The sequence below is a fragment of the Peromyscus leucopus genome, chromosome 11 (assembly GCF_004664715.2).
Source record: "Peromyscus leucopus breed LL Stock chromosome 11, UCI_PerLeu_2.1, whole genome shotgun sequence".
In the NCBI taxonomy this organism is placed as follows: Eukaryota; Metazoa; Chordata; class Mammalia; order Rodentia; family Cricetidae; genus Peromyscus; species Peromyscus leucopus.
The window spans coordinates 40,557,293-40,584,766 of record NC_051072.1 but is presented as its reverse complement, the minus strand read 5'-3'; the positions used below and the strand labels follow the sequence as shown (position 1 = coordinate 40,584,766).

Sequence of the window (27,474 nt, the reverse complement as noted above, 5' to 3'; positions counted from 1 at the left end):
CTACAACAGAGAAAGAACAAAAGAAAAAAAATCCAGCATTGTTACAGGGTTTTACACAATGTTGAATGCTTTCTATATTATTGAAGGAGGTCTGGTTGGCTGGCATGGATTCTCCCATGAAGTCTGGTTACTGCATTGTAACTTGGCTTTTTTTTTTTTTTTTAATTAATGTCTGCTACTTTTTTCACAGTAATACATGTGAAACTCACTCAAGTCGGCAGTCTCTAAATACCAATTGCTGTTTTGTAGAAGCCATCCCGATGTTCACAAATACAGCGTGGAAACGGTTCAGTGGTATCCCCATGATACAGGCATATTCACATCCAGCTCATTCGATAAAACTCTGAAAGTGTGGGATACCAATACTTTGCAGGTGAGTACAATAAAACCTTTCCGAATTGTTGTGTACAGTAATGGAAAATTGAATCCTCACCGATACTGGTGTGGTTTCTTGCTAAGGTGTTCTGTGTGTCCGATGTGAAAGCAGTATAGTTAAGGAGAACTAGGTGGTGGGGCTTATATCCTGATTAACTAACTCCTGCTGGTTAACATTCTGACAGTGGGCAAATGCATCTCCGTGCTCTCATCTGCAGACAAGGGTCAAGATGGTGCCTTCTAGCACAAGGCTTAGCATGTAATCAGCATTCAAAAGCTTTGCAAATGCCCTTCTTATTTGGAAACCTGGAGCTAAGGAAGAGAATTAGACTGTTCCCCTCTTGATTACAAACTTGCAGGAAAAGGGAGTTTTTATAATATAGCTTAGAAAAAATAGTAGAGATGAGAATTATATAATTAGTAAAATATAGTTTATAGTACTCCTCCTCCTCAGCTTTATATGTACCTACCTGTAAACCCTCTTTATAGAAATGTGACATCTCTTTAGAGTTGGCATTTCCTGGTCTAGATATTAAGCTCTGTGCTAGCCAGGGATATGTAGCAAGACCCCGTCTTTAAAAAAAAACCAACGGAATGAAACATATATGGTAAAGATTAAATGTCATAAACTTCCTGTTTTGACCACAATGGAGTGCCTTGTAGCTAAACCAATCCTCCATTGACAAAACCAGCAAAGTTCTGTTTAAAGCTTTTGAAAACCTAGGAATCTGGACCCTGATAGGATGGTTCTCAGAGAAAAGAAGGGTTTGTAAAAGTAAATTTGACTTTACAAATGCTTCACTCTTGTGTTTTTATGTACAGCAGGGGCCTGAGAAGGCAGGCAGTGGAAGCTTCTAAGAGACAGAGCAGCAGCTGCTCGTGTGGTATATGCCTATAATTCTGGCATTTGGGAGGCTAAGGCAGGAGAATCACGAGTTTGAAACCAGCATGGACTAGCTTGTGAGTCCTGGACGAAAGAGCAAGACCCAGTCCCAGAGCAGCAGCAACAAACACACACAAGGGTGGGTCCCATTCTGGAATGGGAATTGGGTAATTTATGATGTTTGAGGGGTTTGCAGGAAATCCTTCTGGAGATAGTCAGGGAATTGATCTGTTTGTATCTGATGTGGGAGTGAGGCCGACACTGAAAACAGAGACTTGTGAATCAGTAACATTCAGTTGAAGAGAAAAAGCTTGCATAGAACAAACCCTGAAGGTGACCAGGGCTAATAGGACCAAAGAAGAGGCGACAAGCCCTGCAAAAATAGTGAAAAGAAGTAGCCAGAGAGTGAGGGCACATCCGTACCTCTGGAAACTGGAAGCCGGTGGAAAAGACTGTTTCGAGGACATTGGGGTGAATGGCTGTGTTGAGGAAGCTGACACACCAAATAGAATGACGAGGCTATCAGTGATAATTAAAAAGTAAACAAGGAAAGGAGAGAGCTAAGATTGCAGTGAGTTAAGTGGTAAGTGCGGCCTGGAGAAATGACTCCGCGCTGGCTGCTCTTCCAGAAGACCTAGGTTCAGTTCCCAGCACCCACATGGCAGCTCGCTGCTGTCTGTAATTTCAGTTCCAGCGGATCTGACACCCTCACACAGAAATGAACGCAGGCAAAACACCAATGCACATTGTAGATGTAATTCTAAATGGTCTTATTAAATAAGAAACACAGAGCCAAATAAAGAGTTGAAAGCCCAAAGATTGAGCAGTAGCTGTCCTTCTCCTGAGAGAGAGACCTCCTTTCTGTGTCCTGTCTTTTTATTGCCTTTCTGTTCTGCCTTCTCATTGGTTCTAAACCCAACCACATGACTTCCTCGTCACTGCCTGTCTATATAGACTTCCAGGTCTCTATGGTTTGTACTGAGATTAAAGGTTCGGGTCACAGCTAGGCTGTGTCCTTGAACACACAGAGATTCTGCCTGCCATGTGATCGGGATTAAGGGCGTGTGCCACCAACGCCGGACTTCTGTTAAATGGCTTGCTCTTAGCTCTGCTCTCCAGGCAACTTTATTAACATACAAATAAAATCACATTTCAGCACAAATAAAATATCACCATAGCACATAAAATAAAATTAAATTAATTAGTTTAAAAACTAATTAAGTAAATTAGTTTTTAAAAAAGAAATGGAAAGTGATTAAAGATTGCAAAAATTGATGTGAAGAGGAGGAAAGAAAATTGAGAGGTAGTGTAGGGTGAAATAAGCTTTGTTTATTTTGTCCTGAGGGATACTAAGATGAAGGGGACTTGACTTTCAGTGCTGCTGGGAATGACCCAGTAGAGATATCAGAGCTAACCTTAGACCAGATTGCCACAGTGTTGAGGGGGTCTAAGTGCAGCAGAAGGATTAGCTTGTGAGATGGGAGAAGGACTGTTTCCACTAAGAAGGGGGAAAGCTTAAGCAGAAGTGACTGGCTGTGTGAGAGATTGGGAGATTCCTGATTCAGTGGCTTTCATTTTCTCTGAACTAAAAGATCTAATCACCTGTTGTGAATGTGTAGAGATGTTTGTGGATGAGGAGGAAGTTGGAAATGCTACAGGATATTGTAGTCAACTAGTTTAGAGAAATGGTACATGGTAGCCTGGCAGTCATTACTAAAGCCTGGTTGTAGTGAATGCAACTAGGAAAAAATGAGTAGGAAAGAATGCTAGGGACTCTGGGGCTTGTTTAAGAGCCCTAGAGTAGTTGGTGAAGAAAGCCAAAAGGATAGATGCTATGGTTACAGATAACTGCAATTTATCCTTCCAAAGGAGTGTGATTAGCAGATCCTGGAAACTGTGGCCATGTGGCTCAGAGAGGCAGGTTGCTAGCTAGCTAAATTGTCGATGGAGATGCTAGCCTACTGGAGAGGCGTGGTAAGGCTTGTCTTTCTTTAATTTCTAGGATCTGTTGTGTTTTAGTTGATAAATTGCTAACAGTCAATTAAAAATATGTGTAAAATGTGGGAAAGAGAATTTGTTGCTTCGATTTTTACACATTTTTAACATCTCTTGTTTAACAGGCTGCAGATGTGTATAATTTTGAGGAAACAGTTTATAGTCATCATATGTCACCAGCAGCCACCAAGCACTGTCTCGTAGCAGGTGCGTACACATCCTTTTGCCTTTTAGCATATAGGAAACTCCCATTTTAGGGTTAGTTAGTTAAAAATTTTAACCCAGGGAAAGATTATTTTAAACATAAACTAGTTAGTGTAAGTTCAGCACATGCTATTATCTAGGATTCAAGGACTGAGAGTATCAAGTCTTTCTCCTTTTCTTTTCCCTCAGCTTGTGTCTGTTCCCTGAGGAGTTCCTTTGAGGCACTAAACTTTAAAGTATTTTATGTGAACCAGATACGGCAACTTGGACTGGTAAAGTAGCTCACTGGGTAGGGCTGTCCACTGCCACGCCTGATACCCAGCATTTGATCCTTGGAGCCCATGCGGCAGGGCAGAGCTGACTACAGCAGCTTGGGCTCTAACCTCGGCACACACTGACCGATCACACACACACAAAGGAAATGTCGTTTTGTTAATTTATAACTTTTCCAGTTAACAGCATAGGTTTTTAAGGTGACATAGCAATATAACGTAACACTTAGCTAGGGAAAACAGCTGCTGAAATTGAATGATTTCATGTGGTAAAGTGACAAAGAGCTATACGCACACTCAAGTGCTGCTAGAGATTTCCTGTGATGTGTTCCTGTGGTTAGCTCTCAGTTATCTCTGAACTAGCCCGACAGCCTATGCAGATCTGTAGCTGTTGGAATGAGAGTAGGCTGTGGAACACACAGTTCTCGAGAATAAAGTGCTAACACAGGGACACTTCTCTAGTCATAAATGTTCAAGATGGTTTAGATGTTTGTAAATGTATCGTGACATACATTTTATATTTCTGTGTAGATACAATGGGAATATTGAGATTCTTAATGGTGATTTGCTGGATCTTATAATTTAAAATAAATATTATATAAAATCTTTTTCTTTTTCTCTTTAACAGTTGGTACTAGAGGACCCAAAGTACAACTTTGTGACTTAAAGTCTGGATCCTGTTCTCACATTCTACAGGGTATTTTTTTTTAAAAAAATTTGAAACAACTACTACTTTGAGTAAAATACTCAGTAAAGAGAAACACTACTAACAATGTGTTCTTTGTCAGTGATGTGACTGATGCATTTTGTGCTAGTTGTTAAGTCAACAGAGAAATAAAAGTCCTTCTGTGCATTTTTCTTGTCAGACTGAACTATTGAGACATTTCTATGAACAATGACTGTAAGGGAAACTTGAGATATGGAAAATAGAAAATCCAGCTCCAAGCCTTCAGCTGTTTCTACCTTTAAAATAAATGAGTAATGAGACTTACGTCATTAGATGTGTCTTGTGTCAACCGTTTAATAATGTGGCTAATGAGGAAGCTTTGTTCTTAATATTTAAGTCTTTTCTCTTCAGTACAGATATTTTAGAAAAAGTCTATGAAGCAATACTTTGGGGAAACTATATTAATATAAATAATTTTATTCATTTGTAGCCATATAGATCACCTAGTTCTAAACAATGAAATATTGGAATATAATTCAGAAGTACACATTATTTATCAATCTCTGAGAAACATTATAAATATACCAGAAAAATTTGATGGAATGGGTCGTCCTTTTTTTTTAGTTTATTTTATTATTTTATGTGTATGAGTGTTTCCCTGCATGTATGTATGTGCAGCACATGTGTGCCTGGTGCCCTTGGAAGTCAGAAGAAGGCGTCAGTTTCCCTGGAACTGAAGTTAGTTTTGAGCTGCCTTGTGGTTGCTGGGAACAAACCCCAGTCCACTGCAAAAGCAACAAGGCTCTTAACCACTGAGCCAATTCTCCAGCTCAGTGGGTAGCAATGACATTATTATTAATAATCACTGTTGATTAAAAAGCTAGGCAGATGAAAATGTCTGGTTTGAATAGTTCCATTAGGTAAAACTATTCTATGTATTTATCATCTGTGTTTTCTAGATGTTAAAATGCTTTTTTCAATCAAGTTTTTTCTTTTGTAACTTTATAAGAAGTTATAAAATACTTTATTTCTTTAAAATGGTTATGTTTTATTGCCATGCATTTCTATTATAGAGATAGATGCCTCAGTTGTGTGGACTGATTGATACAAATTAGTAATTGTATTTTTTCCAAAGCAGAAGCCAATCCTTTTATATTAACAGGTCCTGGGTTAAAAACCTCCCACTAGTCTCACATTAGGATTTAAACGTAGACACTGCAAACTGAAGAAGCGATCATATCTTCACTGCTGTTCATGCTTGCTGTTTTGTGAGTTAGGCAGAATTATTGGTACCCTACATTTTGTTTGCTTGGTTTTTTAAAATATTTTATAAGACCTTTTATACACTTGTATTTACAGGTCACAGACAGGAAATATTGGCAGTTTCCTGGTCACCACGCCATGACTATATCTTGGCAACAGCCAGGTAAAGTGCAGTATACTTGGTTTTATTATTAATATTAATAATTAGAAGCATTTTGAAAGGTTGCATTTTCCTAAGATATACATTTTGTTGTATATAGTTGTTAGTACCTGGAAATGAAATATTGAGTAACAAATTTCAGTTTATATCAGCAAAGAAAATTTGCTTTGCATCTTTTGTGTGTGTGGTATGTGTGCACATGTATGTGTGTGTAAGCCAGGGTTTGACACTGGGTGTCTCCCTCAGTCGCCTTCCACTCTATTGGTCATCCACTGCTCTCGACTGAACTTTGAGCCCATCAGGTCAGGTAGGACTGGCTTGTTTCCATATCCCCAGCTCTGGGATTACAGAAGCACACATAAATCCGTGCTAGCTGATTTATGCAACTACAGAGGGTCTCCTGCTTTCTCTTTGTTCTAAAAGGTGAAAGCCTTCAAGATGGATGATCATGCAAAGGAGGGCCCTGGGTAGATGGTCCCCAGGTAAAGCCTGCAGCACCAGTGGGAGGGCCTGAGTGCAGGTCCCCGCAAAGCCTGACGCAGCTGTGTGTGCCGCTAGTGACACTTGTTGTTTCCTACATGGAAGTGTAACACTACTCACTTAAGGTGGCCGTTTTTAGTTTCTTTAACTCAACATTTTTGCTCTGATACAAAGTACCCACCTATCTGTTGATTTAGTTTGTTAGTATTTAATTGCTGCTACCTGTTCCAAATATTGCACTAGAGACACAGGTTGATCATGATGTCAGAAAGACCAGTGCCTACAGAACATCCTAGAATGCCTTAGTAGCAGTAGACCTTCAGTAACTAGTACAGGAAAAGGTCCACGGTGTGAGTGTGGGGCTGTTTAGTGGAGGGAGAGATGGTAGAGTAGACCTTCGGGAACTAGTACAGGAAAAAGTCGAGTGGTGTGAAGGTGGGGGCTGTTCAGTGGAGGGTGAGATAGTAACAATACAGAATGATAGGCTCTGCGAGAGAGGCAGGCTACAAGTACATAGCTGGACAACTGTGCTCAGTTCAAGAAATAGACTACAGCTTTACCAAGGTTCAGAAATCTAAACATCACCTGACACAGACAGTGATTTTGGGAGTCTAAAGGAAAGTACCTCAACATATGGAAGTTGTTGAGAAAATCACACACACACACACACACACACACACACACACACACACACACACACACACAAATTGTAGGAGGGATCAATGACCTGAGGAGGTAAAAAGTATGTGATGTCTGAGGTACAGCGACGTCTAGACTATAACTATCAAAAGGCGTCTAGGACTGGAAAGGTGGCTTAGACAGTTGCTGCCGAGGCTGCCAGCCTGAGTACATTCCCCAGAACCTGTGTGGTGGGAGGAGAGAACCAACTCACGGAAGTTGTCCTTTGATCTTTTGGCGTGAGCTCATGCACACATGCATGCACACACACACACATGCACACGAACGCATGTAAATAAGTAAAATAGAGTTTTTAAAGAATATTGTTAAGGTCCTTAAGAAGACATGATAGATGAATGGATCAGATTGGGATCACATGTTATTACTGGGTATTTTTTAGAGGAGAAATTGATAAGTAATCTGTCTTGGCCTTTGTTGTTTGTCTAGTTTCTAGAAGATAGTAAGTATAGTTTTCTAGCAAAGACTTATTTGAGCACAAAAAGCAAATGAAAAGATACATAATAAATCATTATGTATCTTATTTTCAAACTTTTAATATCTTGTTTAATAAAAACAAGATATCCCAAATTGATACGAAATAAATGCTTAAACAATGAGATTCCTTAACTGCGTGACTGTCTAGGTAGCATTTGAAAAATAATAGAAAATATGTCATAATTAGTGTGATAGCAGAATTTTGTCCTTGTGATCTGATAAGAAAAATTACCTTTCTTTGCTATTTTGGGGGACTGCTGAGTTTGACTGTTGAATATTTGCTGAAAATAAGAATACAGTACAATTGTAGGAATATATTGTGCTATAGAGTGAAACCTCCGTGTTCATGCTGGCAAAGTAAAGAGTGGAGTCTTTACCCTAGCTATGTTATGTCAACATAAGAGTTAATTTTTTTCCTCAGTGCCGACAGTAGAGTAAAATTATGGGATGTGAGAAGAGCATCAGGATGTTTGCTCACTCTTGATCAGCATAATGGGAAGAAGTCACAAGCTGCTGAATCAGGTAACAAAGACCACATTCATATAGAAATACAGTCATGGAGCCGGGCGGTGGTGCCACACGCCTTTAATCCCAGCACTAGGGAGGAATAGGCAGGCAGATCTCTGAGTTCAAGGCCAGCCTGGTCTACATAAGCTAGTTCCAGGAAAGGCACAAAGCTACAAAGAGAAACCCCGTCTTGGGAAAAAAAAAAAAAAGAAGAAATACAGTAATGATTTTTATGGTGGCTTTTTATAAATTGAAATCAAATAATAAGTACATATTGACAAATTAAAAATTATTGGGCTGGAGAGATGGCTCAGAGGTTAAGAGCACTGGCTTTTTTCCAGAGGTCCTGAGTTCAATTTCCAGCACCCACATGGTAGCTCACAACCATCTGTAATGAGATCTGGCTCCCTCTTCTGGCCTGCAGGGATACATACAGACAGAACACTATACATAATAAATAAATAAATCTTTAAAAAAAATTATTATTATTATTTTGTAAATGGCATTCACCATGAATCAGTTTCTAAATCAAATTGTGGTTTTGTTTCTCCTAAGATCCAAATAACTTTGTGGAGTTCTTTTGCCTCCAAAGTTTCAAACATAAAAACTCCTCGTGCAACTTGGTTTGCAATATTTTTGCTTTAAGGCCAACTGTGTAAATTCAGTTTTACACAGAAAGCTACAGTAGATTAAAAAAATAGTGATGTTTTGTGCCTTCATGTCCCCATAAAAACTATAAGTTGTGGTGATTGTAAGTCAGGTGTGATCCCTGGGACATTGCGGCTCAACTGTGTTTTCATAAAGGATTTCATTCCTGTGGAGTGGTGTCCACTCATCCTAGACTAGAAATCTATGGGATAACCGTGTGATGAAATGGGATAGAACTTCTTGGTTGTTGTTGTTTTTCATTGTAAAAGTGATACACATTTTTATAAGTCTGGAACAATTTTCCTTCCCCGGTTAGATTTTCTCTTGATAGAAAACACTAATATTTTCCTTCCTTTTTTTAAAATTTCTTTTCTCTCTTGATAGTGCTGGGGACTGAACCCAGGCTGGCATAAAACAAATGGTCCTCCTTCCTCCCTCTGCCTCCCAAGTGTGCTGGGATTATAGGCATGCACCACCATTGTAGATTTTTAATACTCTGTCAAATGATTTCTAGGTTAGAGGGAAATATATAAAAGGGTTGAAAAGTGTTTAAAGTTTTGGTATTAAGCTTTGCATTTAATTGAATTAGATAGTACAGTTTACTTACTGAAAAAATGATACTTGGCAAGTATTTTGCCTATCCTTCTATATTCATGGTTCTTTTCATGTAGCTTATCTTACTTACACAGCCTAAAGGTTGGTTAATTTTGAGTATGTTCAACTTCTATTTTAAGTAATTCATTAGTTATTCTTTAACGTGTTTCAAACAAGCTTAACACAGAAAAAGGTAACCTGGATGTGTTTTCCTTGCAGCCAACACTGCTCACAATGGGAAAGTTAATGGCTTGTGTTTTACAAGTGATGGGCTTCACCTGCTCACTGTTGGCACAGATAACCGAATGAGGCTCTGGAACAGCTCCAATGGGAAGAACACACTGGTGAGAGACTTGAAAGGACTTTAAATGGATCCGTGTTGTACATCTCATGTGCATTCATATACATAGTATTACATTTTCTATAGAGGGGACTTCATTCTCAGTAAACGGATCCGTGTTGTACATCTCATGTGCATTCATATACATAGTATTACATTTACTATAGAGGGGACTTCATTTCTTCTCTTGAGTCACAGCTGGTAATGCGTTTTGAAAAGATGCTTTAGGCAATGACAACTAATTCTCAAGATAGGCGAGCCACCCCACCTGGCACCCCTGCACACTTAACACTCTTACTGTGGTACTGTTGCAGTAGGGTGTACTCAGATGCTTCTCATTGAAAGATTGAGAACTGCTGTAGATGAAGTTACCAACAGTCAAATTTTACATTTAAAATGAGTCATCTCCTTTTCTTTACCCATCCTTTCTAGCTAGTAATTCTCTGTAAAGTACTGGAGGGGTCACTTTGACTACTACTATTGATACTAGTATTTCTGATGCTAATACTGACAGGAGTGTCTGTGTGTGTGTGTGTGGTGATGGGCACAGATCCGCAGGCTTGTGCCTGCCAGGCCAGCACTGCACTGCTAACTGCATCCTCCACCCCTCTGTGTAACTGTGTGGAGTGGTCCTTTAATCAGCCTGAGGAAGGCTTGGGCCAGATGGAGAGCGAGTAAAGGTCTTTCAGTAGAGAAGTGTGACAGGATCATCCTGGAAAAGTGTTCTACAATCTGTGTCAAAGTTTCATGTGATAAATACAAATGGTACTGAACATATGCCCACAGTTAATATGGTTTATTCCATGTGTGTCCCCTGTGGCGTGAGTGCTATGCCTTAGGGGTTTGCCAGTGACATCTAGAATAGTGGGTTTAGAGCAGAAAGTAGAGTTTTTAATGGGCTTGACTAAGTAAGTTATTCATAAAGAGATACACAAGGCTAACTTAGACTCTCTCCTACAAAGGACACTTGGAGGGACTTGAGACACTGATCCCCAAAAGTCAACTCTGGGGAGAAACCTTGTCCTAAAATTTGTAAATGACTTAAAGATCAAAAAACAAATTCCACCCTGATTTACTTAATTAATACTCTTTTCAGTTTGGGTGTCATCATTTTGTAAATCATGGATACTGTCTGCCTTAAAAAACAGCAACAACAACAACAACAAAACGTTAAAAATGTAGTGCTGAGCTGCCAAATAGAGGGCAGAGTGTAGTGATAATTGTGTGTTTTTGCCTTATTTGTATAAATATGTGTAAGAACGCATTTCTATTATGTTTAATTATGAACTATATAAAAATATTGAGCTTACATATTAAGCTTAGTAAAGCTTAATTTCTTATTTTTTAGATAACAAATAGAAATAGAATTTTTAAGATTTTCCCTTCACCTGATCCTTAATGGATCTTTAATGGTTAGTTATATAATCTCTCCAGGGTTTGAAGTCTGGAGAACATGCCTTAAAGTATAGAGCAAATTCCTGCAGAGCAAGTTTATAAGGAGACAAGTTTGGCACAATGAAAGAAGAGAAAAATTCAGAGTGGGAATTGGTGAGGTCTGTCGTAGTTATTGACACTATCTGTCATATTGTGATGACGTAGAGAACCGAGACTGGTCATTAGCGCAACCCTTTGTATTGTGTGATGACGTAGGGAACCGAGACTGGTCATTGGTGCTATCTTTCATATTGTGTGATGACGTAGGGAACCGAGATTGTTCATTGGTGCGATCTTTCGTATTGTGTGATGACGTAAGGAACCAAGACTGTTCTTTTTTTCATTTCATTTCATTTAAGCTAGCCACAATACTGTTAGTTTCCCCTTGTGTCCCTGCTGGGCTTGTGTCTGTTTAATTACGCTAATATCCTAACTGTTCCTAGCTTCTCCCAATGGACGTCTTTCCCTGATTCCTCCACATTTTCGTATTGTTCCAACTGAACGACGCCTTCACCTCTTGTATAAGCCGTGCATCCCAGCTCTCCAGCTTTGCCACTTTCCCATGTCCCCACCTTTAGTCTATTAAACTCCATAAGATTTAGATCTGCCCACTCCCTTTCCTTTCTATTCTGCTGCACACACTGCGGCCTTCTCTTTAGAATACCCCTCCTGCTGCTGCTTCTCAGCTTCCAAGGTTCATCTCAGGCTCAGCCTGTCTTTGATTCTTCCACCCTATCTTAGAAGCTCCCAGAACACCCAGGGCTTATTTGTCTTGCAGTGCACTGTGACCATCTCTTCATACAATGAAAGAAAACTATCAGAACAAAGTGTTTCAGTGGTTCGGTTAGTGTAGTTCAGAAGCGGTGTTTGAGTCTGACATTTACTGGTCAAGATTCATTGGTCAAATTACTTAGCCTTTCCAGGTGTTCACTCCTTTCTGCCCTCTCCTCTGTGATGTTTCCTGAGTCTCACGGGGTTGATACAGGTGTCCCATTTGTGCGACTAAGCATGCAACAGTCTCTTGTTCTCAGCACTCGATCAGTTCTGAGCTTGTGCACTCCTGCTGTCCACTACAGAAAGAAGCTCCTCTGACCAAGATTGAGAGCAGCACTGAACTATGGGTGTAAACATGAATATTTAGAAGGCTGTGTGCTGCCATGTCCATTTAGTAATAGTAGATCCCCTCTGGGACGTATGATTCCCATAGCCATAGGCTTTTGATCGGGTTTGCAGTAACAGTGACCTCAAATCCACTCAGAAAATGGTTGATTACCCAAGGATCTTTCATGTTGCTATTACTCCAGTGGGCACATCTGCCGTGGCAGGTTGGTGTTATTGCATTCAGGGTTCATCACTGGATAATACCTTTAGGAACTTTTCTCTCCCAGAAGCCTGCATAGCACCTTCCAACACTATGAAAGCTCACTAGCATGGATGAAGTTTCTGGATCAGTTCTAACTTGGTTTCTCTATGTATGCATCCAAAATGAATGGCATCTTCAGCAATAGGATCATACCATTATGATGGGCAACCAAAAGCAATGACTACACTGTATCCTTTGTTGCTTTAAGGACCTCTGGGGTCTCGATGACCAGTAACTTGTAGGAAAGTATCCCATGTCTGGCACTGAGATTTTTACTTCACTGTGTCTTCTGTGGGAGGCAGTGTCCACCCATGCATTGTACTTGTGTTCAGAGTCCTTTAGTAGTAGGTCTCCATAAGGATATTTCAGACAGCCTTAGTGTTCACTAATCCAACTCCCTCCTCCTTCTGTTCCTTTCCCGTTCTCATGTTAATGACCAGTAATCTTTCCTATGTGTGTGTTCTGCTCTCCCCTCAACCCTAAGCTCCTGCCCCTCCCTGATGATGGCCCATTCTAGCTTCTAGAGCCACACCTCCCCATAGTCAAATGGTACAGACTGGTTCGTCAGGTGGAAGTGAAAGAATGTTCTTCCTAAGTAATTCTTCTTCTAAGTAATTAATACGTCTGGACATAACAGCTGGCTACCTTCACTTCCCAAGTGCCCTCATGTGCATGATGTCATTTGTGTTTTTGCAATGGCACTATGGGAAATGGTGGTGGGTCCATTTAGCAGATCAGAGGAACAGCACTTAGAGGTTAGATCTGAGTGACCCCTCTAACAAATAGATTTCAAAACCCAAGTCCAGTGTTCCATGTACTTCACTGCTGCTGCCACAAGGTGGCTGTGTGCTGCCATGTCCATTTAGTAATAGTACATCCCCTCTGGGACGTATGATTCCCACAGCCATAGGCTTTTGATCGGGTTTGCAGTAACAGTGACCTCAAATCCACTCAGAAAATGGTTGATTACCCAAGGATCTTTCATGTTGCTATTATTCCAGTGGGCACATCTGCTGTGGCTGAGGCACAAGCTTATCTCAATTTTCAGTTGTTTGCCATTGTGCTGTGTTGAGTCCTCTGGGCATATTACTCTCCGCTGCTTAATTGTTTCCTTAAGAGAAATTCCCAGGAGCAATTACTAGATCAAGAAGTAAGGATATCGTTATTGTTCAGTGAGTTAGTTGTGATAGAAGTGGAGATTGGACCATTGAGCTGCACACTTAGAGTGATTGTGGTAGTCCCATGTACAGTGGGTTGGTTTTGTCACAACACATTCTTATGAAAAGTTCAGCCCACCCAAAAGAGACATCTTGCTATTTTTTTTGTACTAAACCATTTGTCTTGTTTGAAGGAATAGCCAAATTATGACGCCAGTAACATGTTCTCCTTACTTTTTATCAATATGAAGGTTTCTTAAAATATTAGCCAAACCAGAAGCTGGGAATTTAGTAAGGTTAGAGGTCTCACCTAGCATCCATGAGGCCCTGAGTTTTGTCTTCAGGTACCAAAAGGAGAGGTGGGGGAGGGGGGATTTTTGAAAGTTTGACCGTCGGGAATAATTCTTCAAGTTGACTTAGTTGTATCATCCCTCCCTTGTGGGATTATTCACAATTTCTGTTCCCTCAAATATAAAATGTGTGTTTGTATCATTGACTCTTGTTTTTATTAAGACATTAGTTTCTTTAAATTTAAAGGCCCTCTCTATATAATGTGATAATAAGAGAAAGAAGTATTTTTTTTTTTTAGTCTTTGTTGCTTTTTTAACTGAGACTTTAAAAATGAGTAACATTATGATTTTAATTCTGCAGGTGAACTATGGCAAAGTTTGTAATGACAGTAGGAAAGGACTGAAATTCACCGTCTCCTGTGGCTGCAGCTCAGAATTGGTTTTTGTTCCATACGGTAGCACCATTGCTGTTTATGCAGTTTACTCAGGAGAGCAGCTAACTCTGCTGAAGGGCCATTATAAAAGTGTCGACTGCTGTGTGTTCCAGCCTCACTTCCAGGTGAGAATGATACTGATGGGAATTGAAAACGAGTAGATGGCTGGTGTATGAAACAGGAAGTTGTGGTCTATTTTCAAGTGTTATATGCTTTTAAACATTATGGAGTATGATACCAAAATTCACCTTTGAAGTAGTATTTCTTCAGTAGAGATTACTAGAACCTGATTCTCAGATGGCATAGGAAGTGTATATGAATCAGTGCAATACTGTGCAATCGATTGGGATATGTTGTCTTTCCCTTTGAATATGAGCGCGACTTAACCATTCGAAATGTAATCAAATACTTTTTCATGAATAATCCTTTAGTGTGTGTGTGTGTGTGTGTGTCCTTTAGTATATAGTATATATCTATATATGTATATATACACACACATATATATATAAACTATATATGTTTAATTTCAAAATATAGTATATCTTGGTTTATCTATGTGTGACTATATTGAAATCTGAAATCAGTTACTTCATTTCTTTATTTTCTGCCAGAGGCTGATACAAGTATGCCTTTGCAATGGCTAGATACTGAAATGGATAGTAAAGTATACCTTTGAATTAATGCAACTCACATCATTTTTCACACTTCTTTATTTGTGTGTGGGAGGACACATAAGGGCATGTATGTGGAGGTCAGAGAATAACTTACAGGAATTGATTCTCTCCCTCCATCCTGTGGGTCCTGAGATCAGACTCGGGACGTCTTTGCAGGAAGTGCCTTTGCTCACTGAGCCGCCACCTCAAGAGCCCCGCAAAATTACTGACGTGCTTGCATTAGTTACTTTTCCTGTTAATGTGACCAAAATCCATAACCAGAAGCAGCTTCACGAGGGAGCAGTTTATTTCGGCTTCCAGTGAGAAAGTACACAGTTTGTGATGGCGGGGAAGTCAGGCAGCAGGGACATAATGCAGGTGGTCTCTGCATCCCCAGGCAGGAGGCAGAGCAAGGGGAATGCTGACGTTTGCCTTGCTTTCTCCTTTTACTCTGTCTAGGACCCCAGCACTCCAGGATGATAGCACCCACATTCATGGTGGGGCTTTCCCTCAGCAAACAAACCTTTCTGGAAACATCTGCGTAGAAACAACTAGAAGGGTTTCAGTGTGATTCCAAAGCCAGTCAAGTTTGCAGTGAAGATTGTCATAGTCCATATGAATTTTGTTTACTGTCCTTACTTTTCTCTAGTCGAAGAAAATTTTTATTTCTGTTGTATCAATGAAAACAGTCCCTCTGGGGCACAACCAAAATTTTAAACAAGATATTCTGACTACAGAGTATGATGTTCTTCTAGGCAGGAGCTTGTTAGCAAAGAGGCCTAGAAGTTGGTTAAAACTGTACCAAGAAGGGTCTGGAGAGATGATTCAGCAGTGAAAAATTTGCTACTCTCACGGAGGACTTGGGTTCTTAGCACTCATGTGGCAGCTCATAACCATCTATAACTCTGGTTTCAGGGAATCTGATAACCTCTTCTGGCCTCCTCTGTTACCAGATACATGCATGATACACATACATTCCTATAGGCAAAACACATATATAAACAAACAGTACCAAGTAAGCTGGCTGTGGCGACACAGACACCTGTAATCCTGCATCATTCTGGATTATTGTCAGGAGTTCAAGGTTGGCCTGGGCTACCTAGCAAGTTTCCAACTAAAAACAAAAAAATATTCTGAGACAGAGACTGCCCTCAGTCGGACCCCTGGGATTGACTGTCACCTGGAAATGCTCTGCCTGTGTTCATTTGTTTTGTTCTGCTTTGTGTTTTGAAACAAGATCTCATATAGACCAGGCTGGCCCCAAACTTGCTATGAAGCCAAGAATAATCTCAAACTCCTAATCCTCCTGCCTCCAGTTCCCAATGCTTGGATTGCAGTCATGTGCCACACTCTCAGCCAAATACCATGTCTTTATCTGCTTCAAACTCAGAAAGATTTAGTTGCTGAACACATTGGAAAACACTATGTATTTACTTTACTGCATGATGAGAACGTTTTCAGTTTGTTGGGGAAGGGAGTGAGCATTGTTCAGTGGGAGCCAAGAGCATGTCCATAAAGATATTGACACACACTGCATCAGCCCACGAGTCCTCTATGTAGTAAAAGTCTCAGCAGACAGGGTGGGGTCTTGAAGCTTTTGAAGAACAGCCGGGTAGACAGCTGTAAGCTAAATGGAACTTTTGGTTTGTTTTCCTAGAAACTTGTGTTTTCTTCATTGAAGTCAATATTGTAGATGCCTCAGTTTTTGGCAAAGAAAAGTTATTATATATTTTACTGTCTCTAACACTTTTAGTGTTAGAGAAATATGCTTATAAGTATTGACAAAGCTAGTAAGGCATTGAATTTCTGTAAGATTTTCTCACTGTTTGTAAACTCTAACATGTCCTGGCATGGTTTTCAAATATAAAATACAGCTTCATATTATATTGGCTATTCCTGAAAAGATTCCAGTAGGACAGTGGAGTGGATGCTGTCATCTGTAGAAGATACAAATGGGTACAATACTTTTGGAGAATGAAATCTCAGGATATAGCCAAAAGATTTGCAGCATCTCTAAGAAGTTAAGCCAATGACCTGCACAGAATTTAAAGACATCACATTTTAAAAAACTGAAGAGCATCATATTTTGTTTTATGAATAGAAATTAAATTAATGGAATTAATCTAACCTAACTTAATTAACCCACTTAGTCTGATCATTTCAAAATGGATACAGCCCGTTTCCTCATGTTACCAGCTTTAAATTGATCAGCAGTCAGTCTTGCTTTCTCTGTTACAGGAACTGTACAGCGGTAGCAGAGACTGCAATATTCTTGCTTGGGTACCATCTTTATACGAACCAGTTCCTGACGACGATGATGAGGTAAGTGGTACTTTTACCTACTGTGCAGTGATTTCTAATAATGAGGATTAGTGTTTTATTTATGTGGGAGAGACTGGCAAAGCAGTTCTTGCTGTTTTCTGGTTATACAGATAATTTGTTACCACACATCTATAAAAATTTAGAAAAATACTAAAAGAAGAACATAATTTCTCAATTTTAATTAGAAAATACTTTTTATTCACTGTTTTTCCTTGGTATTGTTTTTTAAAAAAAACAATAGTTAACTCATAGTAATATAACTTAGAGTCTTCTCTCATTGACATGATACAGTAACCCCCATTCATATCATTAATAAGTATCTGGAAACTTTTTTTCACAGGGAGAGGGCTTGAGACAGTTTCTCCGTGTAGCCCTTTCTGTCCTGGAACTAACTCTATAGACCAGGCTGGCCTTGTACTCACAGAGATCCACCTACCTCTGCCTCCCAAGTGCTGGGATTAAAGGTGTTCACCACCACTGCCTGGCTACTATTTAGAAACACTTTTAATGAAATGGTATTCTGTCATTTGTATGTCATAGTTTAAATATTTAATTGTTTCTGATGATTGTCTTAAACAGCATCAATGTAAATATATTTTCAAAAGTGTTCATATTTCTAATTAGTTTTAGGATAGACTCCTAGAATTAGAGTTATCTTTCTTGGTTGTTTGTTTGCTCTCTGTGTGGCTTAAAGCCGCCAGGACACAAGTGACCAATTCAGTTCATCTTCTCTTTGGCTATTCTGAAGACTTTGGGCTTCACAGTGAGGGCTGCTTAGGGGCTTTTCCTTCCCCAGAATTCCATACCACATGGGTGACGGGGGCAGCATTTACTCATGTCTGTTTACTGACCAGATCCACAGTTTACCACGGTTGGCAGGTGGACATAAGCTCTGGTTCCTCTTTAAGTGGTAAGACCACGGACCAACTTTACCAAAGTCACATGAGGTCATTTGTCTAAGTTGATCCTGTGGTGACACATGCATCCATCGTTACCTTGGTCTTCTGGGTGCTTGTGATGCCTGCTTATCGGCTATGGCCCTGGCTCACGTAGCCACAGAGTTTCTGGCTCTTCCTCAGTCTGGATGGCATGGCACCTGTGGGAAGGAAAGAGATGGAGTTAACTTTTGAGTTACTATGTATGTATGACGTCTTAAAATCTGTCTGTTCACAACATCAGATCTTAGCAGATCACACTTAGATCAGCAACCTCACTGTGCCTGTCTCAGGGTAGTATGACAGTGTGAATAAAAAGCCTCAGGTAAAGGTGTTAAACAGATGAGGAGGCAAGAGTCCTGCCCTGAAGTAGTAGCCTCTCATTTTAAATTTACAAAAAGGAGTAGTATAATAAAGTAGTATTTTTAAATTGAGCCCTAGTATGATACTATCGTAGGAACTTTCTCCTGGTGAACAGTAGAAGACTTTACCCACACATAACTAACAGGCACTGAGTGACAGGACAGGCCTAAGTGTGGTCTTTAAACATGAATTCTGCTACGTAACTGAACGTGTCTAAGGTGTCATCTCTTTCAGGGATTATTCTGGAATGCAGTGTTAAACATCCCAATTTACTCTAACTTCAAGGATATAAAAATGTGTATGAAATAATTTTTGTATATTTTTTGAGTTGGAGGACTCCTCTTAAGGTCATTTAAAGGTACAATCTCAAGCAGAGATGGAAGATAATCACTAATAAAGCGAGTTTGACATTCTGAAAATATTTGTCATCTTTTTAGTTCTTTATAAAAAGAAGGCATGTCGTGGGTAGTTAGGTGGGAGTGTCCAGCAGTGTGGGGGTCCAGCTCCCACTTTTCAAAGGGTTCTTAGGTGGAGGAGAGAGGAATGAAGAAATATCAGAAAGAGAGACCTAGATGATGAGAAGACAGAAATATAGGATAGCTGAGGGGCGAGGGGGGAGCAGGCCTGGATCAATACCCAACAGCCTCGTCCTTTATTGAAAAGGGCCTTTTCATAACATGCCAAGAAGAAAAGCAAAGACCTCCCCCTTGCTAGATCAAAGCACACCACACAGCCAAGTGTAGACCCTTCCAAACACCTGGTAAACACACCCATGGCCAAATCATCTCCTCATGCAGCCCTGCTGGGTAAAGCAATCCCAGATTCTCTGACCCTGAGTAAGTTCTCACTAGGAAACCTCTGTGGGTCTCCACACAGCAGCTATTGGCGAATATGTTTTATACCTGAATTTGCTACTGTTACAGCCAATGTAAAGCCTGGGAGCTACTTTCTTTGGGCCCTAAACCACATGAAAGAGAGAAGAGGCACATTCATAAATATATAGGCAACTGGCCAAAACCAAATGAATATTTCCAGTTTTCATCACATGTCTAATTCAGTTTGTTATGGCTTGATTAGTTTTAGCATACAGCTTCTTTGGTTGACTGGACTTTGAATAGTTGAATTTAGACATTTATTTTGCATTTTTATTTAATTATTCTGTCTTTTTGGGAATCACTATATCATGTTGAGAAGTACAACAATCATTTGCCAAATGAAAATAATAAAAATAAATGAAAAATAAAGCTACTGTGATTTGCACAGAGGAAAAACTTGAAGCAACTATTATGTTGCTTGTTATAATTTTTGACTGATAGTCATGTATCCTTGTTAGGTAGCTGTGGTAATAGTGGGGACATGTCATCCAAAACAACTTTTATATGTGGGATATTAAAAGGTGTGGGCACAGACAATTTATATTAACTCCGTTACTTCAAAGGCTGAGGCAGGCGAGCTGTGAGGAGGAGGCTGGCCTGCACTGTACAGTGAAGTCCTGTATCATAAAAATGAAGAGTTGAGCTGTATATTCAAGTGTTAGAGCTAGAAAGCCTTATCTTTTCAGATGCACTACCGTGAGCTGGAGAAACAGTTTTAATTTTTAATAAAAATAATAAAATAAGCCAGGTGTGGTGGTACACACCTTTAGTTCCAGCACTCAGGAGACTGAGAAAGGCGTATCTCTGAGTTCAGTGCCACCCTAATCTATAATGAGTTCCAGGATAGCCAGGACTACACATATAAACCTTGTCTCAAAAAGTAAATAAATAAATAAAATATACTGCTCCTATTTTCAACTTTAAAATGTGAATAGCTCATTGATATAAAGTGCTGGATGGTAAGGTTATTTAATTCCATGAAATGTTATCTGAAAAGGTTCATATGAATGTAGGTAGAATGTGACCATGGTATATACCCCAGCAGAGAAGTCTGAAAACTGCTAAAATATGAGAACTGGTTGCATATGTGAATGTTCACAGTTTAACTCGTGTTTAAACATGTTTTCCCCTGAGCTGCTAAACAAATAACTTGCCATTTCCCGGGAGGTGGTGTATGTTTCTCAGCATACTACAAAGAACATGTGTGCGCACATACTGCAGCTAGGTCAGATCCTTCTCTGCCCTTGTCAACCAGCCCTGACAGCTATTACCCTGGGACAACTTGTGGCATTTTCAAATGCAACTATCAGATTGTTAAACCAAAGTTGTTTTTAGTTTTCCTTTCAAACCTAAGCGGAATGCCTGACGGGTGTTTCGCAGATTTTAAAGGAGTAACTTAATTCTACCTATAGAAACGGAAAGATCTTAGATGACAGGGATAAATTTTATGGTCTTTAAATTTGTTGTTAACTGGCAGGCTGTTGTATTATAGCTGAGGAATGTGTCTGTTTGGTTTTACCCAGACTTGCTAATTGCCATGGTCAACTCATACCAGTCTGTAAGTTTAGCTGTAGCTGCCAGAGATGTGCAGGGAAGATACACTACAGTTTTAATCTTACTTCTTATCCAGAATCCTAGTCCCAGCTGAGTGTGGTGACCCACTCCTGTAACCTAGCACCAAGGGGACTGAGACAGCGACAAAGCAAGATTCAGACTCAAAACCAAACAGAACCTTTGCCATTGGCACAGTGAATGTCTGTTTCTACTTTATGCTTGTATAGATACATCATTTGCTGGCATGGAAAGCTCTGAGGCTTTCCAGTAACACTTGAAACTTTTCCAGATGTATCCTTGTGATGCTTTGTTTTAGTCCTCATTTGGTTCTGGGCTGGATCCCTTCTAAATTCAAGCTTCACCATCCCCATGCACAACTAACTATCTGCCAGTCAAACCAGAACCTGGTCAGGTAGAGGGAGGAGTGTTCGTGCATAGACTGGATGTCCACTAGGAGGGGCTGTTGTCGAGAAAACCAAGTAGAGGACTCTCTAATAGTAATGTGTATTAAATCTGCCTGCAACACTGCTGACTGCAGCTCTTGACCACAGGGTTGCTGTTTTTTGTGATTGTTGTAGCAATAAAATACACTTGTACTATTATAATGCATTCTAAATATCTGTTTACCACTTTAAGGAGTAAATGTATGTGCAAATATGTCAAAATCTTGGGGGGTTTTGTTTCTATCCTTACCAAAGTAAAATAATTCATAATGAAATATAAATTGGTTTTTCCATTGAATCGTGAAATGAAATTCAAATGACTAGTAGATTACACATTGGGCTTCCATAGAGGAATTAGAAGACTTGAACTTTGTGTAGCTTTTTTCCCCAAGGATATTTTTGGTAGGTATCTAAGGCAGAGTTCAAAGTCTATAGACAGGAGAGAAGTGTCACCTCTGAGATGAAACCCTTCCTGAGCAATCTAGCTTAGTAGTTGTTAAACTGTCAAGCTCCCCAGTGGAGAGATTATGGACATGCTCCACCACACCCCGCTTCAAATGGCATCCCTGATGGAAGTCAGATGTGAACCCTACTAATCTCAGGCATCGAGAGATTCATCAGACATGTGGGCCAAAGAATGAATGAATAGACTTCAGACTTTCATCACTGCTGCTGGAAATGAGTGGTTAGCTTGAGTTTGGTCATAGTTTTGATTTGGACATTTGGAGACAAGTGTTAGGAAATTTTTGTTGTATGTGTAGTGGTGATAGCCACTAAGTTTAGCCATGTTCTCTGGTCTGTTTAACAACTGCAGCATGCCTACATCACTATGTTGTTGTCTAGCTGTTCTAGCTGGTGTGGGGAGATACTGGGGACGCGGGCTTTTCCATTTGAATTGTAAGAGTCTGTGATGTTGATCATAAAGTAAACCACATTCTTAGACATGACTTAGGGGTCACCTTCACAGAAAATACTTCTCTACGTTACAAAAGGCAGTATATCTAAGTTAATTTGACAGTATCTTGCAGTTGGTTAGCAATTGAAATCTGGGTCATATCAAATAGCCAGATGCAGAAGCTGCAGCATAAGAGACAAAACTGATTCTTAACTCAAGAAAAATAAGTGCATCTTTCAAGCCTTTGAAGTCATTTCCTAGAGATAAGGAAGAAACCATTCCAGTTTCCCAAACAAGTGAACTGACTTGGTAATTCATTTAATTAGGTCTCTCTAGTTGCTAAACCCTTTTCACCCATGGCTCTAAGGAGGAAGAATATTGTGATATTGTCTTGAAGTTTTGAGTAACAATCCAAATAGCTTCCAGAAAAATCTCCCAGGGAAACCTCCATGCTAATTATTGCCCTCGCTACCATTTCTCCTGTAGTCATCTACAATTTAGCACTATTGGCTGTAAAAACAGAGACATAGCTGTGTAATGACCCACAGTAATTTTTTATTACAAATTATATTATTCAGCTGGGCTTGATATCACATGTTTATCATCCTAACCATCAGGAGGATAAAGCAGGGGGCTTACCACAACTCAAAGCCAGCTGGACTACAGAACTGTAGTGTGTGGGGCTGGAGAGGTGGCTCAGTGGCATCACATAAGGGTACACAACCCTCTGTAACCCCTAAACTGTGATGAATTTTGGGCCAGCCTAGACTACAGAACAAGAACTGTCTCAAGGGGGGTAGGGGAGCTACATTATTCTGATGGATGAAAATAGTCCTCAGATTTTGGTAATTTTTATTGATGATAGTAAAGTTCGTGCAAACGACACAAGGTTACCAGTATTTGTATACTGGACTGTCCAATCTGCTGTGGGCATGCATCCATTCTTAACCCCAGCATGTCTGTGTTGCGCCTTCTCCATAGAGTTGAAGAAACACTTGTGAACAGTATCATAGCATAGATCTGCGCATGCATAGAAATACTGTGACCAGTGTCATAGCGTAGATCTGCGCATGCGTGTGAGCCAATTACTTTGAGGAAAGCATGTTATTTTGGAAGAGTCAGTTTTGTCAGTTTTATATTAATTTAATTATCTTTACATTGCTTTTGTTTTTAAATTAGCAGTAATACAGTTTCCAAATATCTAATTGCTATTAAAATAGCATATTTTGAGCCTATTAGCCTAAAATTATGAAATATAAAAATAGATTCTTCTCCTTTTTTTAGGCTAAAACTAAATCTCGGTTGAATCCAGCGTTTGAGGATGCCTGGAGCAGCAGTGATGAGGAAGGGTGACGGTCAGCCAGCCTTTGCTCCTTGTCCATGGGACCTCTACAGCGGTGTTCCTGGGGACTTCAGCCTGGGGCTCTTCTTTTGGTTATTGTTGGTTTTGAGACAAGGTCTCACTGTGTAGCCCTGGCTAGCCTGGAACCAGACGAGGCTCAAACTTTCAGCCATTCTCCTGCCTCTGCTTCCCAAGTGTTGGGATGACGAATGTGTACCACATTGCCGTGTGTGTGTGTGTGTGTGTGTGTGTGTGTGTGTGTGTGTGTGTGTGTGTGTGTGTGTTTTATTTTGCTTAACTCTTCAGTCAGTTTCTGGCCTGTTAATTCTGAATTTGTTTCCCCTGTATTTTAAAGTGAGAATGTGTATAAAACCCTAAAATTAGCTTCTCTGTGGTTTTAATTCATCCAAACCTTTCTCCTTGAGCCTGTTTGCCATGGTAGCAGGCCAGCTGCTACGGGCACAGGACATGAACAGAAGCTATTGTTCTCAGCTGGGCCCTATGTAGGTCTGATGAGTGGATGATGTGTCTCAGCCCTGGCTCCCCTGGCTGTGCTACCAGCCTTCTCCTTTCCACCTTCCAGGGGGTATTTTAACAAGAATAATTAAGAAAAAACAAACCAAAAATAGTTGTTGTAAAGGTAACATCATAACTCTGTATTCTCTTTATTCATATTGATGGCTTCATGTAATTCACTGTCTTCTAGCTTTATGTCAGACAGTGTACAGCTCGTGTCTCCTCCAGTCTGAGCAGTGTATCACATGGGCAATCCCCTGACCACTTGTTACTTTGAAAGGGCAGCTTGTACTCAGTCCTCATTTTCTTCCTGTGAAACTCAGCAAGATCCGTGCCAGGGTCTAGATTAAACATGAAATGTTCTAATAAAATGTCTGTTGTTCTCTCGTTCTTGTGTCAACCCAGGAGTGATTATTCTGAAGCCTTTCCCTCCCGCGCCCACTCTGTGTGTGTGTGTGTGTGTGTGTGTGTGTGTGTGTGTGTGTGTGTGTGTGTGTTCGCGCGTGCGTTCACTAGGGATTGAACCCAGGGCCTCACACAATAGGCAAGAGAGCTGCCACCAGGCTACAGACTCAGCCCCTGTGACACTAATCTTGCTAATCTTACACTTCCTTTCTCCTTGACTCTTAGCCCCAGTAGAGTAGTAAAAGAGGTTTCTGTGAGCTAGAATACTAAATATATAATTGTTGGGTTTATAGTGGTAGTGCTAGGCCTAATATCAGCCTTTTCTGACCAAATGTTTTTTATGTGTCCTGGCTAGTTTTATGTCAACTTGGCACAAGCCAGAGTCATCTGAAAGGAGAGAACCTCAATTAAGAAAAAAACACTTCCGTAAGATGGGGTTGTAGCAGGCCTGTAGGGCATTTTCTTAACTTGTGGTTGATGTGGGATGGCCTAGCCCATTGTGGGTGATGCCATCCCTGGTCTGGTGATCCTGGGTTCTATAAGAAAGCAAGTTGAGCAAGCCACTGGGGAAGAAGGAGAAGCAAGCCAGTAAGCAGCACCCCTCCACAGCCTCTGCATCTGCTCTTGCCTCCAGGTTCCTGTCCATTTTAGGTTCCTGTCTTGGTTTCTCTCAAGGTACTATGACACAGGGTAGGTAAGCCAAATAAACCCTTTCCTCTCCAAGTTGTTTTGGTCATGGTGTTCTTCACAGCAATAGGAACCCTGACTGGGACACTATGCCTTTGCGTCAATTTTGTGAAAGCCAGACCATTCTGCTCTGTTTCTCTTTAGGGAATATGCTTTGACCTTTAAGAAAGCAATTAAAATTAAACTTAAAAAAATTTAAATACAGTTGTGTTTGCCATGGTGCTGCTGTGGAAACACCTGTCTTCTCAAACCAGCACCTTCACCCCCCACCCCCCACCCCGTTCTTCATACTTGGACACAGTCGTATTGGTCCAGTGTGTAGTTCTTTTATATTACAGTTCTGTATAGACCTGTGTCAACGTGCAGGATTTGTTTTTACAAGATGAGACGACATCCTATCTAAATTTTTCAGACTCAGCTTGTATAAACCCCTCGGTCTTGTTACAATGGTGTCGTTACTTTTCCTAATCTCATAGCATCCCATCTTGTATTTATACCGATTTTTTTTCCAGCCATTTCCCTGACTGGAACACGCGTATAGGACACATTGAGATCTGCATCCTCTCTTCCTTAGGCAGTGCATTGGGGTGGAAAGCTTGTTTATTGAACAGCTTTAACTCTTCCACATTTTTTTTTTCTCTCTGGGTGTAGGAGATGTAGGGGTGTGTGTTTGTGTGTGTGTTCTAGTTTCAGTTCTGTTGCTATGATAAAATGCCCCAAACAAAGGCAGTTTAGGAGAGAACACATTTATTTCAGTTAACAACCCCAGGTTATAGTCTATCACTGTGGGAAAGTCAGGACAGGAACGTCCAACAGCTAGCCACATCACATCACAGTCAAGAGAAATGAGTGCATGAAACCTTCACGACACACAGCTGATGGTGAAACGACCTTTATAGAAATGGCTTCTCTACCTTACATTCTTTTCATGCAGTCTTTATTTATTTATTTTTTTAATTTATCTTACGGGCATTGGTGTTTTGTCTGCATGTATGTTTGTGTGAGGGTGTCAGATCTCGGAGTTACAGACAGTTGTGAGCTGCCATGTGGGTGCTGGGACTTGAACCTGGATCCTTTGGAAGAGCATCCCGTGCTCTTCACTGCTGAGCCACCTCTCCAGCCCCCTTCATGCAGTCTTTGTAAGATGAGAATGACGTCAAGACTCGCGTGGACATGGTGCCTGACGAGGGAGGTGGAGACAAGGTGGGCTGCAAGTCCGAGGCAAGCTCCAGAAACAGTGACTATATTGCTTTTCTTACCTCGGATCCCATGCCTGACAAAGGAGGAAGTGTGGATTCTAGTGGACGGCTTGAGTGTGCAGGACATCATGGTGGGAAGGGGAGATGGTAGCTGCAGCATCAGAAGCAGGAGGCAGACAAGAGGGCAGAGACAGGAAGCAGGGCCAGCTATAAACGGCAAGATCCCTCCCTGAAGGTGAGAAATTCTTTCTCCAATAGACTCCATCTTGCAAAGATTCTGCAACCTCAAAAAAAAAAAAAAAAATAGCACCACCAGCTGGGGACTAAATATTTGAACATAGGATCCCATGGGGGATATTTCACTCTCTTAACAGTCCCCCACTGGTCTCCCCAGCAACATGGCCATCTCATAATGCAAAATACATTCAGTTCAGCTTCCAAAGTCCCCATCCTCATCCTTCTGTTCCAACACTTGAAACCCCAGTATCTCTTCATCCCTGTAGTAAACAAGCATTCCCATCCCAAAGTGGAGAGGGCCGCCTTCCTCTTGAACCCTCAAGCATCTATCTCTCTTGGCGTTCTGCTTTTCTTAGCTCCTACTACAATGGCCCAGTAAGTCTACTTATAGGATTCAGGACCTTTTTTTAAAACCACAACTCTAAACTCTTCCACATTTCTACTGCGCAATAGTCCCAAAGTTTATCTCAGCAACAACCTTATCACAAACCCTACCCTCAGTGCCAGTTTTTTTTTTTTTTTTTTTATTTTTTTTATTTTTTTATTTTTTTAGAATTGTTTTTATTAACCTGGGCGATGGTGGTGCACACCTTTAATCCCAGTACTTAGGAGGCAGAGTCAGGGGGGTCTCTATGAGTTTGAGGCCAGCCTGGTCCACAGGGCGAGATCCAGGACAGGCACCAAAGTTACACAGAGAAACTCTGTTTCAAAAACAAAACAAACAAACAAAAGAATTGTTTTTATTATTTTTAATTATGTGGATATGTTCAGGTGAGCGCAGGTGCCTAGTTTTGGGTCACCTAGTGTGG

At 40.4% G+C, this 27,474-nt stretch overlaps 1 protein-coding gene across 6 annotated transcripts in view; it reads left to right on the top strand.

The window, feature by feature from the left end:
- The window catches only part of Ercc8 (ERCC excision repair 8, CSA ubiquitin ligase complex subunit), a 39,611-nt gene extending 15,087 nt beyond the window's left edge, over nucleotides 1–24,524 (top strand). For 5 of the 6 annotated variants that reach the window (XM_028884285.1, XM_028884299.1, XM_028884305.2 and 2 more), the window contains 9 exons: nucleotides 250–373; nucleotides 3,379–3,460; nucleotides 4,358–4,426; nucleotides 5,756–5,822; nucleotides 7,894–7,994; nucleotides 9,441–9,565; nucleotides 14,167–14,364; nucleotides 17,131–17,214; nucleotides 23,564–24,524. In XM_028884285.1, the coding sequence (XP_028740118.1) occupies nucleotides 250–373; nucleotides 3,379–3,460; nucleotides 4,358–4,426; nucleotides 5,756–5,822; nucleotides 7,894–7,994; nucleotides 9,441–9,565; nucleotides 14,167–14,364; nucleotides 17,131–17,214; nucleotides 23,564–23,632 (919 nt within the window). In that variant the 3' untranslated portion in view covers nucleotides 23,633–24,524. Of the gene's footprint in view, nucleotides 1–249; nucleotides 374–1,247; nucleotides 1,398–3,378; nucleotides 3,461–4,357; nucleotides 4,427–5,755; nucleotides 5,823–7,893; nucleotides 7,995–9,440; nucleotides 9,566–14,166; nucleotides 14,365–17,130; nucleotides 17,215–23,563 lie in introns of those variants that run through there. The other variant, XM_028884317.2, reaches the window with a different exon arrangement.
- Nucleotides 24,525–27,474: the final 2,950 nt, after the last annotated feature.